Raw genomic sequence first — 17367 nt, 5'->3', positions numbered from 1 at the left:
GGCCCGGACACGACACTTCCTATTTTCCTATTTCGATTACAGAATCAACCAACGCAATATCATTTTAAAGACAGAAAAAAACATTCATCATAACAACATTGCCGAAACCTTCCTGTATTTTTGTTTTAGTGATATTCCTATATCCATCCTAACCTAAGAGGAAGAGGAGACAATAGGGGGCCTTTTAACAAATTTTCTGTCAAACGCAAACCAGCGTCTGATTGGTTGGGTGAACGTATAGAAACGCGAGAATTTTTACAACAGGGAATCTATTTTCTTGCTTTTTGACAGTCGACTGCGTCGCCCATTGGCGTTGAGGGCACCGTCGAAAAATTTGCACTTTCAGCAAATATAGACAGTTTCTTATGGGAATTTTCGGTGGAGTGAAAGGATAGTACAAAGTCCGCCATGTTTCACGCACAGTCTGACGTTTGCTTATGGATTTTCTCATAGGAGTAAAGAGCTACAGAGTCGCCGTCAACGCCAATAAAGAAATAGTTTTTGCACGGTCGTTTCCGCGAGAAAAGAAGAACACGTCACAGACAAAAAGAAGCCAGTTGACTCCTCTTCCGCTTAGATCAAAACAAAAATAAGGGCAGTGAATAAAAACACGCACAACTTTACACGAGTCTGTGAGCAACATCAAAAGGTTCACTCCACTCTTCTTCTCACTCCATTTGGACGATGAATATGTATGCGACAAGGGCATTCGTTCCGTTCATTACATCATAGTTACAGTAACCCCTCCGTTTTGCGGTGGGTGTTACCCGAGACGGCTAATACATAGGTGTAACAGTCGGAAGAAGTGTTAGTTTGTTTACTTAAATGAACCATGCCCATTTTGTTATGGCATGTTTGCTATACGAAATGCGCCTCGTGTTTATTAGCGAATTTCACATCAAAGATTGATTAATTGAGTAGGAAATCAGTTTGGCACGGCATTTGTGACCAGCATACACCTTCCGGTAGTATGAAACAGGTCAAAAACTGTTCAAATCCGCAGATAAAATTTTTGTTTTGAATTTCTGTATAGCAAAATAGTGAACTTTTCGTGAACATTAACGGCAAAGAACTCACCAACACTGGGAGACTGTGAGTTCCTGCCCACCTGTTCATTTTCCATCGTGAGCGGGGCCCTGTTTACTAAAAATGAACACATTGTGAACACAATGTGTTCATTTTTAGTAAACAGGGCCCCGCTCACGATGGAAAATGAACAGGTGGGCAGGAACTCACAGTCTCCCAGTGTTGGTGAGTTCTTTGCCGTTAATGTTCACGAAAAGTTCACTATTTTGCTATACAGAAATTCAAAACAAAAATTTTATCTGCGGATTTCAACAGTTTTTGACCTGTTTCATACTACCGGAAGGTGTATGCTGGTCACAAATGCCGTGCCAAACTGATTTCCTACGCAATTAATCAACCTTTGATGTGCATTTCGCTAATAAACACGAGGCGCATTTCGTATAGCAAACATGCCATAATAAAATGGGCATGGTTCATTTAAGTAAACAAACTAACACTTCTTCCGACTGTTACACCTATGTATTAGCCGTCTCGGTCTCGGGTGTTACCGTCCACTCACCGACATTTCTCGGCTATCCTTAGACCAATTGAGCTTATTTTCTGTAGATAACTAATTTATGGTTAACACTAATCAAATACAAAAAAAACTAACCTAATTGGATGAAGAACAACCGAGAAATATTGGTGGGTGGATGGTACCACCCACCGCATCTATGTAGGGAATGCTGTTATAAAAGCTACAAGAAAACGTGCGTGCAATCTCATTTTAACGGGTACTTCGACGGTACGGAATTTTCCAGTATATGACCAACAACGTTGTTGTTGTTTTTGTTTACCTTCCCGATTCCCGAACATTCACGCGGAAAGTGCTCGAATTTAAAGAAACTGCGTATTTTCCCCTTCACTTATACGCACGACTCGATGAACTCCTCTCGTCAGTACAGGTCAAACAAGAGAGCATAGCGCAAGCATACGTTTCAAAGCGCAAAAATAAAACGCAAAACCAATTCAAATTCACACATGTGAAAATTTCTGTGAAAAAAGCTTAAATTAAAAGTGTTAAGTTCTGATAAAGCAGTGAAAATGTCTGCAATCGGTATTGACTTGGGAACGACATACTCCTGCGTGGGTGTGTTTCAAAATGGTAAAGTGGAAATCATAGCAAACGACCAGGGCAATCGAACCACCCCCAGCTATGTGGCATTCTCGGACACGGAACGGCTCATTGGTGAGGCGGCCAAGAACCAGGTGGCAATGAACCCGAGAAACACAGTTTTCGACGCCAAACGGTTGATTGGCCGCAAATTCGACGATCCAAAGATTCAGGCCGATATCAAACACTGGCCGTTCATGGTGTACAATGAAGGAGGAAAACCAAAAATCGAAGTCGAGTTCAAAGGTGAGAGAAAGAGATTTTCCGCGGAAGAAATCAGCTCGATGGTGTTGACAAAGATGAAGGAAACGGCTGAGGCTTTCCTGGGAAAGAGTATGAAGAATGCCGTCGTCACAGTTCCAGCCTATTTCAACGATTCTCAGCGTCAGGCCACGAAGGATGCTGGTGCCATTGCTGGGCTGAATGTGATGAGAATTATCAACGAACCAACGGCTGCTGCATTGGCTTACGGTCTGGACAAGGAACTCAAAGGTGAGCGACATGTGTTGATCTTCGATTTGGGAGGCGGAACATTTGATGTCTCCATTCTGACAATCAACGAGGGATCACTGTTTGAGGTACTATCTACGGCTGGTGACACTCATCTCGGAGGAGAAGATTTCGACAATCGTATGGTGTCACACTTCGTGGAAGAGTTCAAACGCAAGTACAGGAAAGACATCTCATCGAATCCCCGTGCTTTGAGACGTCTGGGCACGGCATGCGAACGGGCAAAGCGAACACTGTCTTCCAACACTGAAGCAACCATTGAAATCGATGCTCTTGTGGATGGAATCGACTTCTATACTAAAATTTCCCGAGCTCGATTCGAGGAACTGTGCTCGGATTTGTTCCGTTCAACACTGCAACCAGTTGAGAGAGCACTCACCGATGCCAAAATGGACAAGAAATCAATCGATGACATAGTTCTCGTCGGTGGATCGACTCGTATTCCAAAGGTTCAATCGTTGCTCCAGAATTTCTTCTCAGGAAAAGCTTTGAACCTGTCCATTAACCCAGACGAAGCTGTCGCTTATGGTGCTGCCATTCAAGCTGCTATCCTCAGTGGAGACAAAAACGAGAAGATTCAAGATGTACTGCTGGTTGATGTGGCTCCACTTTCTCTTGGAATCGAAACAGCTGGCGGTTTGATGACTAACCTTGTTGAACGCAACAGCCGAATTCCATGCAAGCAAACTAAGATATTCACTACCTATGCAGACAACCAACCAGGAGTGTCCATTCAAGTCTTCGAAGGAGAACGTTCGATGACCAAGGACAACAACCGACTCGGCCAATTCGACCTATCAGGCATTCCGCCAGCTCCAAGAGGCGTTCCTCAGATTGATGTCACATTCGATCTGGACGCAAACGGTATTCTGAATGTAACGGCCAAGGAGAAGAGTTCTGGACAGGAGAAGAACATCACAATCAAGAACGACAAGGGTCGATTGAGTCAGGCGGAAATAGATCGAATGCTAGCGGAGGCGGAGAGATTCCACGAGGAAGACGAAAAGATAAGGGAGTGCATCGCTGCCAGAAACCAGTTGGAAAGCTACATCTTCCAGTTGCGACAGTCACTGGAATCGGCCGGCGACAAGCTGAGCGACTCGGACAAGAACACAGTGAAGGACAAATGTGACGAAACGCTCCGCTGGCTGGATGAAAATGCCCACGCCGAGAAGGGCGAATTCGATCGCATGATGAAGGAGCTGAGCCGAGTATGCAGTCCGATCATGACTCGATTGCATCAGGGCGGAGGAGGATCATCAGCATCGGCGGGAGCCACAAATTGTGGCCAACAGGCGGGAGGCTTCGGTGGCCGAGCTGGTCCCACCGTTGAAGAAGTTGACTAAGTGCGTAGATTTTAAGGTGAACTAAAATCAAACTAGAGTATAAGTTCAGAGGCTTTTTCTTTCGCTAGAGTGCAGTAGAATGCTTAAGTGTTAGCAAGTTGTTTATTCGATACCTTGATAAGTTGCCGTTTAGATTGTAATCACCTGATATCAATAGATTATTGTCGTAGAAATTAGTACGGATAAGAATGAAGTTTCAAGCTTAAATCACCCTCTAAATAATCCAAGAAAAAAAAGTAGTAATAAATGTTTTGAGTTGCTCAAAACCAACTAATTGTCGTTCGTTTATTTATTTGAGGCCGAAATTGTCCACTTTCTCTGGGCATCTTTTCAATGTTCATCAGTTGGCAACTACTGGTACTGGTATGAAAATGAAAATGCAGCCGGGAAGCTAGCATTGAGTTATTCGTCCTTATCCCCGTTTCTGAGCGAAATAGATTTTCGACACACAAAATAAATGTTTTGAATGGAGAATCCAATTCTCTCGAAAACGGGAATAGTTTCAGGCTACTGGATGATGATATTCGTGCTCCTGAAAACGCAAAGTCTAGATAGAGCTGGAATTAGGGCATAACAGTTTTTGTAAACAATGACTTCTCTCGATGATTTCTAGAAACTCAAGGCTCGTCCAAGCAAATCAATATCACCATCAGGTAGGGGAAGTCGTCCCCTTCCCTGTGGTTATATTGGTTTGCGTGGGCGCGCATTGAATTCCTAGAAATCATCGAGCGAAGTCATTGTTTACAAAAGCTGTTACGCCCTAAGTACAGCTCTATCTAGAAGTAATGAAGCAGATGATTCGTATGCGCCCGATGCGGACGATGGGTGGTTCTCCCAGCAGCGTTGGTTCTCCACTACCTTAGTCCATGTCTTAAGGCTGTAGAGGATTACCGGTCTAATTACCGTTTTGTACATAGTCAACTTCGTGCTGTGGCTCTCTTCAACACTGGTCACTATATCCATATCGTTATCGAGGGCTGTCCATAAGCTACGTTTACGTATATATACGCTTTTTGTGGAATTTTAGACACACGTCCCTCCGCATACCTAGCCAGGTGTTATTAAGGGGGTATTCCCGATCTTTTTTTTCAAAAAATCAAATTTTTTTTTTTCACGTTTTTTTGTACTTTAGACTATATACTTTCATCCCCCCAAGCCGTTTTCCGATCAGCGAATTCGGTGTCCAGGCATAGCTGACTAATGGTAAGAACCCCCAAATGGTTTTAACTAAAGTCAAAACTTTAAACGCGTTTTTCTCGAAACCACATTTTTTTATCGGGCGAAGATTTTTCTCAGAAACTATAAGAGATATTGACTTGAATCTTTGCGCATTTTGTTCCTTATTAAATTCTTTGGAGCTTCTCCCACTTTCAGCCAAAAATATTAACATTTAACATTGTTTGAAGCACCTTAAAGCTGCAAAAAAGCGGGCTAAAAATCGCCTGTTTTTTCATATGGCCGCCATTTTGTTAATTTGCAAGATTTTTTGCTGCCAACGGGAGAAGCTCCAGAGAATCTTATGCAGATTATTAATTTCATCACGAAATCTGTTTCAGATGAAGCCGTTCCAGAGAAAAGTCTTCGCCCGTCCAGGCGTTTGCGGCGAACAGGGGTCTGTTTGCCGCCATTTTGTGACTTCAATAATGTCTTTTTTTATGTCGAAAAAAATTTATTTGTAAACTTTAATGTTCAATAAACAAGAATCCCAAAGAGTTAGGCGCATTACTATTCATTTTCCTTGAAAAAAATTAATTGAAAAACAGGCCGAAAAAAGGCAAAAGATTGGGAATACCCCCTTAAGTTAAGAAAACAAAATGGGCCGTAGACAATCGCCAACCCAATTCCCGAAATTAGAAACATTTTCTGGTACTAGTTTTCTAATAATCGTTGGCAGCGAACACAAAGAAAACACATCTGGGCTTTGGGACGAATATGAAGATTTCTAAACAAATGTTCCAATGTTATTCACAGATATAGTGCTCATTTTGTTGACCTAGATAAATATGTAGTGTTACAGTCTAATGAGAGATCTTCCTTAAATAAACGAGGCAAACATACGTAATTATTTGCTAGACAAGCGAACAAAGGTTTTAAAATTTTACGAAATCCCGATCATACTCACACCTCACAACGACACTCCCTGATCCTCGATCGATCCTCCGTTAACCTCACTTCCCCCGAAGTTACCGGAGTCTTCTGAACACACCCCACCATCGCAGACCGCGGCCTTCCTCTCAAGCCTAATCTTATCGCTTTTCATCTTTCGAACCGTACTCCGCATGGCACCCAGGAACTTGAGCAACGTCGTCTGGTCCTCCTTCACAAACAAGCCGTGAGCCAAGAAGGGCACCTTCCGCAGACTTCTGCCGCTCATCCCGACGCTCAGATTCGCTAGCATCTTCAAATTGTTACCCACCACCTTGTCGTCAGCTTCGGCCAGCGTAGGAATGTCGTCCACATCGGTTACGATGCCAACGTGTTGCAAATGTTCCAGTGCCGTTCGGTAAATCTCGTAGATGGCCTGCTGGTTCGGATTCCCAATGTACTGCACGATATCCGCCCGATCCAGGAATGCCATGTCAATGCTCGCGGTTAGGTTCGAAGTGGCCAGAACAAACACATTCGAGTACTTGCGGATTCGATCCAGCTGCGTAAGGACGGCGTTAACCACCCGAATACTATCACTCGGTTCGTTGTTGGAGATCGAATCCCGCGCGAATGCAATCGATTCTACTTCATCCACTAGGACGCACACCAGCGACGACTTATCCTGGCACAGTTCGTGAATCTGATCGAACACTTTTTGCACCAGCTTTCCGCTCTCCGAGAACCACTTCGAGAACAGGCTGTGGCTGTTGATTTCGACCAGATGTGCGTGGGTGTAGTGCTCTCTCATCCGAATGGCCAGTTTCTGTGCCAGAGCTTTGCATAGGCTAGTCTTTCCCGTTCCTGGAGGGCCGTGCAGCAAGATTAATCTGAAATAAACAATCAATCTCAAACACCAGCTCCAATTTCTGGAAAGTAAGAAAAACACCTACCTATTACAGGAAATCAGATTAACGTTAACATTCTTCCTGGCAAAGAGCATCGTCGTTTGCATGTAACTTAACAGGTCGTACTTCAGATGATCGTCGTAGATCAAACTTTCCCACTGGCCGTGGAAATCCCTCGCCGGAAGTAACCAATGGTTGGCAATCTGAACTTCGTCGCCATCCTGCTGGATAGTTTCCCCTTCGCAGGCTTCTTCATTCAGCAGATAGATGTGTAGCTGCAGATCCGTGCGTGGGGTTTGTTCTAAGATCTCATTACACACCATGATGCTTTCTACGTTGGCGTAGTCCACCCGAAAGACGTGATCCCTCGGCAGGGTGACATTTTCTCTCAGGTACAGGTGAATCGCATTCAACAGATCCGAGTTGGAAGACTTCTGGTTGAAACTAGAAATGCGGATGGGGACGAGAATTATTGCACGTTTACAACGATGGGAATGCGGAGGGCATACCCTTTAGAGCACGCAATTTCAACGTTAATCATTAGACTATTCATTTTACGGAGTTTTTACTTGAAAAACCACATTGAAAGAGGAACACAATAAATAGATATTCAGAACAACTTATGGCGGTTGCAGACCTCGCGGCAAGAATCAAAAATATGAGTTGGTGTCGTCGGTGTAACTTTAAATTTTCAAGAATTGTCAAATCTCAGACGCAAACCATTATACCACATATCACGGACGATGAGATTACTCAAAATTGAGTTAAATCCGGCTCAATTTGGCAAAAAGTGGATTTCTACACGCAGATAAATAAATATATCAGGCATAACATTTGATAACGGCACAAAAGCATTTGTAAACAAACTTTTAAAGGCCCTTTACATGCGAACCAAAGTACACGGATAGAAATCTCCTTATGCCTTTTGGCAAATTTCTGTTGCTGATTATTCATAAAATGTATAAGTCAACTAATAAGCAGACGCCTTGCAAAAAGTTAATGAAAACCATGTGCCAAATGAAATGTATAAGCGGTCACACATACCTTTTATCCATTCTTATAGGACCTATGTGGTTTGTCTTATGGGATGTATAAGGCTGATTTTTTGGCAAAAATGTATAAGTGAAACGCATGAATAAAATAATTGATTTTCGTTTCGTATACGCCCAAAACGAAAATTTTAGCAAAAATGATGACAAACAAAAAGCTGCAGTAAAATGTCATTGAGTGTATGCGTTAAAGTTACACTGTTATATTTTTAACTTTGAAGGTTTTCGCTTGACAGCTTTAGCTAAAAATTATAATAACTACACACAAAAAATAATCGTTAATAGAATTGAAAAAACCATTGGTAGAATTAAAAGTTTGCATTGGTTCTTTTTGGTAGAAAGTCTTGAGCTTTCAATATAAAAATGTGTTACCTTTCAAATCAAATGTTTCCCTTCTTGTTAATTTTAAAAGTTGCAAAATTAAAATCAAATTGTAGAACTGTCAAAATAATAACCAAGGTTTTTAAACTGACGTATGAATTGTTGCACACCAAAAGATGCTGGTTTCAAAGTAAGAATATACAATTTTAACATCAAATTAGAGTTATTTTCAAACAAATAGTTCTCATGACTGAAGAGAAAGTATCCAAACTCATATTTTTTTTATCATTTTCAATAATAATGTATATTTACCAATTCAATTAACAATTAAAAACAAATATTTTATGCAATCACCATAGATTGCTGCCGAGTTTTAAGATGACGACACTTTGAGAAACGGAGCCTTCATGATGCATTCCCAAAACCTTTCCAAGGATGGAGGTTCTTGTTAACTTGCTCATTTTCCCCAGTGGAACAGCCACATTAGATCCATTGTTTCGGCTGATACAGCGAGTTCATTCCATCAGCTTTACCGGAACGTTAACACAGGTGGTTTGCAATGCAGATCGCAGTTTTCTAAAATAACATTCAGTTGCACCAACCAATAAACTTGCAAATAAATATTACTGCTACTTACCTCTTTGAACGATAGTCGCTGCGTTTCCAAATCCTCCAGGATGGTCGAAATCTATTTCCACAAATGTCCTACTTCGGGAAAGCAGTCCGTTGGATGGGAGTTCTGTTAGGAAAATAATTTTCATAATAAACAAATTCGGGAAACAACAATGATTCCAACAGATTTTAACTTACTTTTTTTGTTTTTTGACCCAACTTTCTGCAGTAGACGGCTAACTTCGCAATGTAGTTTTGCCTTCCGAAAAAGGCAGCAAATGAAGGCTCAGTGCTGCCAGTGAAAACGTGCTATGAAGACATATTTTGGAAAGTTGAACAACTTTTCTTTTGAAAAATTTTACTTTTAGAATTACAAGTCGAAAGTGAGAGAAACACTTTCAATCCAGTTAAATGAGAGAAACACATAGTGTTAAATGTTTTCGTAGTTGAAACTACGGATTTTTGGAAACTTTCAATTTAAAAATGCATTATATTTATTGATCCAATTTTTGTTTTTTGTGTGTACCAATTTGAGCAATTTTTACACCAAATATTACTTCAGATCAAGTTGTACTTCCCCTAGATTACATCAATGGATGTAATTTTGTTCACAAAATCGATGTACATCGTACAACCAACAATCAATACGAAACTAACGATTTTAAATTGGCTCACTACTTGACTAGCCTATTGGTCCCAAGCAAACGATTAACGTACCTCATTCTAGTCGAAATTCTAGTACTACTCTATGTTTGTTTTGATTCTCTATGAAAGTTTGACAGATAAAATGAGGGATTATTGGTTTTTCCTATGTTTCAAGGGGTGAATCGATTAGCTTAGGACCGAAGAGAGTACCAGAGCTGAGCCAAAAAGTTGAACACGTTATTTCGGGACCTTCTAGTCTTAGAGTTACCTGCATGGTACAACCATAGAGGTAACTCTAAGACTAGTAGGTCCCGAAGAAAACTGCTCAACTTTTTGGCTCAGCTCTGGTACTCCCTTCGGTCCCAAGCTAATCGATTCACCCCTCGAAACATAGGAAAAACCAATAACCCCTCATTTTATCTGTCAAACTTTCATAGCGAATCAAAACAAACATTGCGTAGTACTAGAATTTCAACTAGAATAGGGTACGTTAATCGTTTGCTTGGGACCAATAGGCTAGTCAAGTAGTGAGCCAATTTAAAATCGTTAGTTTCGTATTGATTGTTGGTACAACCAACAATCAATACGAAACTAACGATTTTAAATTGGCTCACCACTTTAGTAGCCTATTGGTCCCAAGCAAACGATTAACGTACCCTATTCTAGTTGAAATTCTATTACTACACTATGTTTGTTTTGATTCGCTATGAAAGTTTGACAGATAACATCAGGGGTGTGTGGATTCATGCAGAACATGCAGGGGTGAGTGAAATAGCTTGGGACTGCTTGGGACCGTTGTTCTGGTACTGAGTGAGCCAAAAATAATAATGATTTTCTTCGGGACCCAGTGGTCTTAGAGTTACCTCTATGGTACAACCATAGAGGTAACTCTAAGACTAGAAGGTCCCGAAGAAACGAGCTCAACTTTTTGGCTCAGCTCTGGTACTATCTTCGGTCCCAAGCTAATCGATTCACCCCTCGAAAAATAGGAAAAACCACTAACCCCTCATTTTATCTGTCAAACTTTCATAATCAAAACAAACATTGTGTAGTAGTAGAATTTCGACTAGAATGGGGTACGTTAATCGATTTGCTTGGGACCAATAGGCTAGTCAAGTAGTGAGCCAATTTAAAATCATTAGTTTCGTATTGATTGTTGGTACAACGTTATATTACACAACCGATGGATTGACCTGGTTGCACCAGTTTGGATGTAATATTCAACAACTTGTGTCTGTGCTTTGTGTACCACCTTGTGTCTGTGCTTTTTGTGTTTCATACGTGTTGTTGGGTGTCGGAAGGTGTTTCTGGGTGTTTCTTCGTGTCGACGAAAAAATAAATTTAAATATTGTGTGTGGCAGAATAATTTCTCAAAATGGGATTATACCAAGGGGTAAGTCACTCAGCACATTATGCCGAAATTAGATTCGGCACAACTTGGGCACATCCATTGGCACAATCTCGTAGGCATGGGATTGTTGCAAATAAAATGGGAGCACTACTGGACAACTGTCATTGAAGTTGTTCACAACATTACGTGCTGTTTGACTGTATGTTCAAGAACATCCTTTAGTTGAATATACCAGAGGAACTCAGACCAGCAGTTCACTGATAGATCTAAATACGAAATGTAAATTCTAGAGTGAGCTCAAGAGCACTTAAACAGACCCCATTAGAGCAACCGTAACGGTACGCTGCTAAACTCATTTTAGCAGCCCTCATCATAGCGCAGCTACCGTATCGGGGTTGCCATACGAGTAACTAAAATAGCAGTCGGCTTCTCGGTGAGAAGCGCGTTACCAAATTTAGCAGCGCAATAGCAGCGCGGGAGAAAGGTTGCTATTCGTAGAAACGTCAAAATGCTCACTACCGGTACGGACTACGGCGAGTAAATTGATAACCGCGATAGCAGCGACCGGTGTGGAGAAGAGTGACTAAACTAAAACACAGAGAACAGACGTTGAAGCTCGATCAGAAACTGTTGAAAATTGCCACTTGGCGCTACTAGCGCTTAGTGTCTAGTGTAATTTGTGCAACGCCAGCGCCATCATGTTGTCAAAGAGGGTTTTTAAGTGGGGAAGTCGCCGTTAGTGGCGCTTAAGTCGAATAGGAATCTTTACACAAGTTTTTAGAGAAATTTTGTTCGAGCCTCCATGTCTGTTCTCTGTGCTATAGGTGTCATATTCATCATCCTCTATAGTCAGTCGCCAACAATGTTCCCCACCGGTTTCGGCAGCTGATAGACCGTTGTTTTTCTCATCACAAAAGGCCAGGCTTCTGGTCTACCTTTGAGGGCATTATAAAACCCTAAAACACAGGACTTTTATTATCCTATGAACACAAAACTCCAAAATTTTGCACACCCGCCACTTCCCGCGTCATCCTCAATCCGATTTATGCTTGCGATTTCAAACCAAAACATTCATGGTGTCATAAATACCGAGGGGGGCGACACATCTAAATCTCAAGTTTAGATGGTCAACAAATCTCGCACTAGCGAATCAATCTTCGAACAATCTTCTTTCATTTGTCGCATCTACTTGCATCGCTCATCAATTTTTTGCAGGAAATCTTCAGAATCGTCATCAATCTTCTTTCTATCTACTCAGCGTGCGCGCAGCTAGCCACAGCAAAACACAATCTTTTTTGCATCGTAGATAGAGTCGTCCCCCTCGATAAATACCGGGTTTGCTGGGATGGGTGTTTTACAAACAATCGCAGCTTGCTCTATGACCGGCAACATCGGCACACTTGCGGCACACATGCGGTACACTAACACAAAAGATGACGAAAGATTGGTGTGCGGAGTGACCTAGCCCTTGGATTATACCATCTATTTTCTGTTTATGACCGTTCCACCATAGAGGTAACTCTAAGACTAGAAGGTCCCGAAATAACGTGCTCAACTTTTTGGCTCAGCTCTGGTACTCTCTTCGGTCCCAACCTAATCGATTCACCCCTCGAAACTTAGGCAAATCCACTAACTCCTCATTTTATCCGTCAAACTTTCATAGCAAATCAAAACAAACATTGTGTAGTACTAGAATTTCGACTAGAATGGGGTACGTTAATCAAAGATGAATACTAAGATTAAACTTTCGGAAGAAAAACTTTCTATTTTGGTGTCATTTTTCACGGTCCCTTTCATCAAATGAGTACCCCCCGTATGCAAGGTAATTTTGTGGTTTTGCTGCCCCCTCGGTAGAGATAATATTTTGCGCACATTTTTATCAAAAGAATCACACCAAAATCAGTCAACATAGTTTACCCATTTTTGGGTAGGTTCAGTTTTGACCGATCTAGGTGGATTCTACCCAAATTTGGGAAGTTTTGAAATAACGTGTAGGGTAGGTTCAGTTTTGATCGATCTGGGTTGATTCTACTCAAATTTTGGTAGTTTGAAATGTAGTGTGCATAAATTTTTATTCAAATATAAGAAATGTCACTCACATATGAATGACATTTACTCATATAGATTGACATTTCGACAGTGAGCATGCATAAGGGCGAATACGCGATGATCGTGGGATGGGAGGATGGGAGTGACAAGTTGACAAATGAACAACATTAACATGAATCTGATCGACGTTGTTCATTCGTCAACTTGTCACTCCCAACACAGTTTACCCATTTTTGGGCAGGTTCAGTTTTGACTGATCTGGGCGGATTCAACCCAAATTTGGGAAGTTTTGAAATAGCGTGTGCGCTGATCGTTTCTGAAGGGCATCGGATTTTAGTACAATAAACACAGTGCAGCTAGTATCCGCTGATGCACAAAACAGCGCTGTAGATTCACGGCCGATGAGATTAACCTTGTGGCTCGAAGTTTACTCAGTTAATATGCACGGCCAATTGATATAACGAGTGCCCTTATGCATGCTCACTGTCGATTTTCTTATATTTAAGTAAACATTTACTCATCTATGAGCGACACTCGTTATATCAATTGGCCGTGCATATTAACTGAGTAAGCTTCGAGCCACAAGGTTAATCTCATCGGCCGTGAATCACAGCGCTGTTTTGTGCATCAGCGGATACTAGCTGCACTGTGTTTATTGTACTAAAATCTGATGCCCTTCAGAAACGATCAGGGAAACGTACACGCTATTTCAAAACATCCCAAATTTGGGTTGAATCCGCCCAGATCGGTCAAAACTGAACCTACCCAAAAATGGGTAAACTTTGTTGGGAGTGACAAGTTGACGAATGAACAACGTCGATCAGATTCATGTCAATGTTGTTCATTTGTCAACTTGTCACTCCCAACACAGTTTACCCATTTTTGGGTAGGTTCAGTTTTTACCGAACTGAGTGGATTCTACCCAAATTTGGGGAGTTTTGAAATAGCGTGCATCAATACAAATATGACAGCTCAATTTGAGCGCGAATTCCGACCTGCAGCCAGATGCAGTCCTTTTATTTTCTTATGAGATTCCGGTTGGAATCTGCTTTGCGTACAATGATCCCTAAAAAATAACATTTCCGTTACTCGTTGAATACTCCGGATTTTGTCAATGAAATTTCGTTTCGTGACCCGTGGGAGTTATTTTCGAACAGACCATCAGTAATGCACAACATTGGTGACTACCAGCGGATCGAAAAGATTGGCGAGGGAACGTACGGAGTTGTGTACAAAGCCAAGGATGTCAATACCCAGAAATATGTCGCCCTCAAAAGGATTCGGCTAGACAGGTAAATTGTGTTTGATTATGTCCATTGCGAATGGCTTTGTATTGTAGGGTTTTTCAAACATCTGACATGAATCCTGTTGCACCTTGAATTCCAGTGAAACCGAAGGCGTCCCATCAACTGCCATACGGGAAATCTCGCTTCTCAAGGACCTTCAGCACCACTCGATCGTCGAACTGTTCGATGTAGCCGTGATGGATTCCAGTATCTTCATGATCTTCGAATATCTGGACATGGATCTTAAAAAGCTGCTCGACAAATACAAATCCTCATTCACGCAGAAGCTGGTCAAGAGCTACATGCACCAGATGCTGGATGCAATTGCATTTTGCCACATGCACCGAATCCTGCACCGTGATCTCAAGCCACAGAACCTGCTAGTGGATCGAGATGGTCATCTGAAGCTTGCGGATTTTGGACTGGCCCGATCGTTCAATGTTCCGATGCGAACATACACGCACGAGGTGGTTACCCTTTGGTACCGAGCACCGGAGATTCTGCTGGGGACCAAGTTCTACGCAACCGGAGTCGATATCTGGAGTTTAGGATGTATTTTTGCAGAAATGATACTCAAGAGGCCGCTGTTTCCAGGAGACAGCGAAATTGATCAGTTGTATAGGATTTTTCGAACACGGGGGACACCGGACGAAACCAATTGGCCGGGCGTGTCACAGCTGTCGGACTATAAGCGAAGCTTTCCAAAATGGGATGGGCAAGCGGTGCCGGAGGAAATCGAGCGGTACCGAGCCAAGGATCTATTCGAGCTATTGATGGCGTACGATCCCATAAAACGTATCTCCGCTCGGAATGCCATGCAGCAGTCGTACTTTGATGATGTGGAGCTGGTGCCGCCGGGGATCTAGCCGTGTATTTGTAAAGGTTTGTAAAATTTTCTTGAAGTATTTCAGATTCGATACTTGATGGTCCTACCACAGACAAACAGACATAACACTCGCAAGATGTTCATCGAACAAGCATTTAACGGTCAATTTAAAAGTATCGTAGTTGGTAGTACCGCCACCTGTGGCGTGCATAGTCAATTCCCTTGCGTTTGACGTTTACACACTACCGCCATCTGTTCAGCGTACTACCCACCACAGTGTACTCAACAGATGGCGGTAATGTTTTAGCGACGATGTTTTACATTGAGAAATATTCAATGTTGTTTGTTTGTTGTATGTTTGTCTGTGGTCCTACCCCATCTAGAGCGGATGATGCGGTGCGATTCGCTTCGGCCACATTTATGGCTTTTAATTTCTAAAGATGACGGTGTTTAGCAATAACAAACAAATTTATCAGTCTCGATGAACATTTCAAATGGTCCTATCTGTTTTGATCGATTCTCTTCATCGACTTTCTCTTTTCATAAACACTGCTATGCAAACAGATTTCGCGCTAATTCTACCACATAGTTTGATAAAGGAGGTTCTTATCTAGCGCTAAAAACGTCAAATACAACAAAGAAAGGGTTTGCAGCTGAGTTATTGACTAAAAAGAAAATCGTTGAAGAGAATCGATAAATGCAGATAGAACCTTTTGAAATGTTTATCCAGAGATGGGACTCTCATTTAAACATTCTGCACTTTGTTTTTTTTTTTGCATGAAGATTTCCATTAGGATTCCGAAGTAATTGGCCAGATACCGTCTAAATAGCAATGCTATGGTTTCAATAGATATTTTAGGAATAGATAAAAGTTTAATACTGCATAGGACAACGTAGAGCAAAGCGTCCGGGTACATCATCATCATCCAGCACCCGTGAAGATCAGAGCATTATTTGTTCGGGTCATATTTACGGCGACCTTGCAGAATGTCTGTATTTGTCTGTATCAGGAGTTTTTGGAACAGTGTGAGCGTGGGTGAGCGGCGCGTCTGTATGAAAGTTATTTTAAAACAAGGCTGCTAATGCCCATTTCACGTAAAAAATATATTTTTCATAATAATTGCATTCACATTCAATAAGAAAGAAAAAATAAACACTGAAACCTGCTTTACGAGAAATTTGAAATAAAATCCTCTTCAAATTCATTCGAACCTTAATTCAAAGGTTAATTTCCTGATTCAAGGTTACCTGATCTTTTTAGTTTTTAATACTAAGCTCCTTGAATATTGTTAAGATTCCCTGGTCATCGTTAAAGTACTGAAGTTCCCCAAATTAATTGTAATTTTCTTAGATTCCAAAGAACTATCAATACTTCCTAAAAAATCTCCCAACTACTTTGAAGAACCTTTAACTACTCGAGGGTTGATTTGAACTTTTCTACAATTACCATAAGCTTTGTTTCTGAAAAGTCTTTCTGAGGTTCTTGGTGGGCGTTGGCCAAATTTGGATTTTTCAGATATAATCCTAAATAGGACCTAGATTATTTAATACTCTAGTAACCTCAAGTCCGTGCTCTGTCACAATGTTTCATTGTGATTAATAAACACTCAAAGGGGTAAAATATCAAATTTGGGGTGAATTTGAAAGAAAGGGAACTTGGAGTGTAGAGCGCACTGCCCACTGGACGATTCTGAAGCCTGGCCAAGTGAGTAGGGTATGGGTTTATTTGATTGAACGTCATTTCCAATGTATATATTGATACATTCAAACCATTGGCATTTGAGATAAGACAGAGATAGGATGCGGAGGGCCCGCTTAGGGGAAGCGTAACCCATGTTATGGTTTCCATTTATTAAATAGTTCAGATAGGCTGGAAATGACATTTTTTTTTTTTTTCCTTTGGTTTGTTTTTTTTCCGTCGATCTTGTTTTCCGTGCTGAGCACCAATGCTACCGACGTGCCAGGAAGGCAGCTCCCACACCTGGACCCTACCTATCGACCCATCAACTCATGAACCGGGGACCAACGGCTTTACTTCCCATCCGAAGGAAGGCGTGATCAGAGATGTTATGCCTCAGAACATCCCGGCGTCGCCGACTGGGATTGAATCCAGGCCTGCTGGGGTGAGAGGTAATCACGCTTACCACTACACCACCGGCGCCGTTCTGGAAATGACATGTTCATAGTGAGAAAATGTACC

General features: G+C 41.6%; 3 protein-coding genes across 4 annotated transcripts; 2 read left to right on the top strand and 1 right to left on the bottom strand.

Moving 5' to 3' along the window:
• Nucleotides 1–2087: 2087 nt before the first annotated feature.
• On the top strand, nucleotides 2088–4153 carry LOC135712023 (heat shock protein 70 A2-like). Its single transcript, XM_065234986.1, has one exon. It carries the CDS (start codon nucleotides 2110–2112, stop codon nucleotides 4033–4035), a length of 1926 nt encoding a protein of 641 aa, XP_065091058.1. The 5' UTR covers nucleotides 2088–2109; the 3' UTR covers nucleotides 4036–4153.
• Nucleotides 4154–5968: 1815 nt separating this feature from the next.
• Nucleotides 5969–7659, bottom strand: LOC135712031 (pachytene checkpoint protein 2 homolog). The gene is made up of 3 exons (XM_065234994.1): nucleotides 7538–7659; nucleotides 7074–7472; nucleotides 5969–7010 (listed from the first exon to the last, which is right to left on the bottom strand). The coding sequence occupies exons 1-3, from the start codon at nucleotides 7579–7581 to the stop codon at nucleotides 6161–6163; spliced, it is 1293 nt and encodes a 430-aa protein (XP_065091066.1). The 5' UTR covers nucleotides 7582–7659; the 3' UTR covers nucleotides 5969–6160.
• A 6438-nt stretch (nucleotides 7660–14097) lies between these two features.
• LOC135712030 (cyclin-dependent kinase 2-like) lies at nucleotides 14098–16181 on the top strand. Of its 2 annotated transcripts, XM_065234993.1 has the most exons (3): nucleotides 14098–14347; nucleotides 14442–15223; nucleotides 15951–16181. In XM_065234993.1, the coding sequence occupies exons 1-2, from the start codon at nucleotides 14223–14225 to the stop codon at nucleotides 15205–15207; spliced, it is 891 nt and encodes a 296-aa protein (XP_065091065.1). In that variant the 5' UTR covers nucleotides 14098–14222; the 3' UTR covers nucleotides 15208–15223; nucleotides 15951–16181. The 2 variants fall into 2 exon arrangements, with proteins under 2 accessions (XP_065091065.1, XP_065091064.1); XM_065234992.1 differs by lacking the exon at nucleotides 15951–16181 and having other exon boundaries at nucleotides 14442–15425.
• Nucleotides 16182–17367: the final 1186 nt, after the last annotated feature.

The sequence above is a fragment of the Ochlerotatus camptorhynchus genome, unplaced genomic scaffold (assembly GCF_037179485.1).
Source record: "Ochlerotatus camptorhynchus isolate MF236.1 unplaced genomic scaffold, CSIRO-AGI_Acam_v1.1 ptg000455l, whole genome shotgun sequence".
NCBI classification, from domain to species: Eukaryota; Metazoa; Arthropoda; class Insecta; order Diptera; family Culicidae; genus Ochlerotatus; species Ochlerotatus camptorhynchus.
This window is presented reverse-complemented; position numbering and strand designations above follow the sequence as displayed.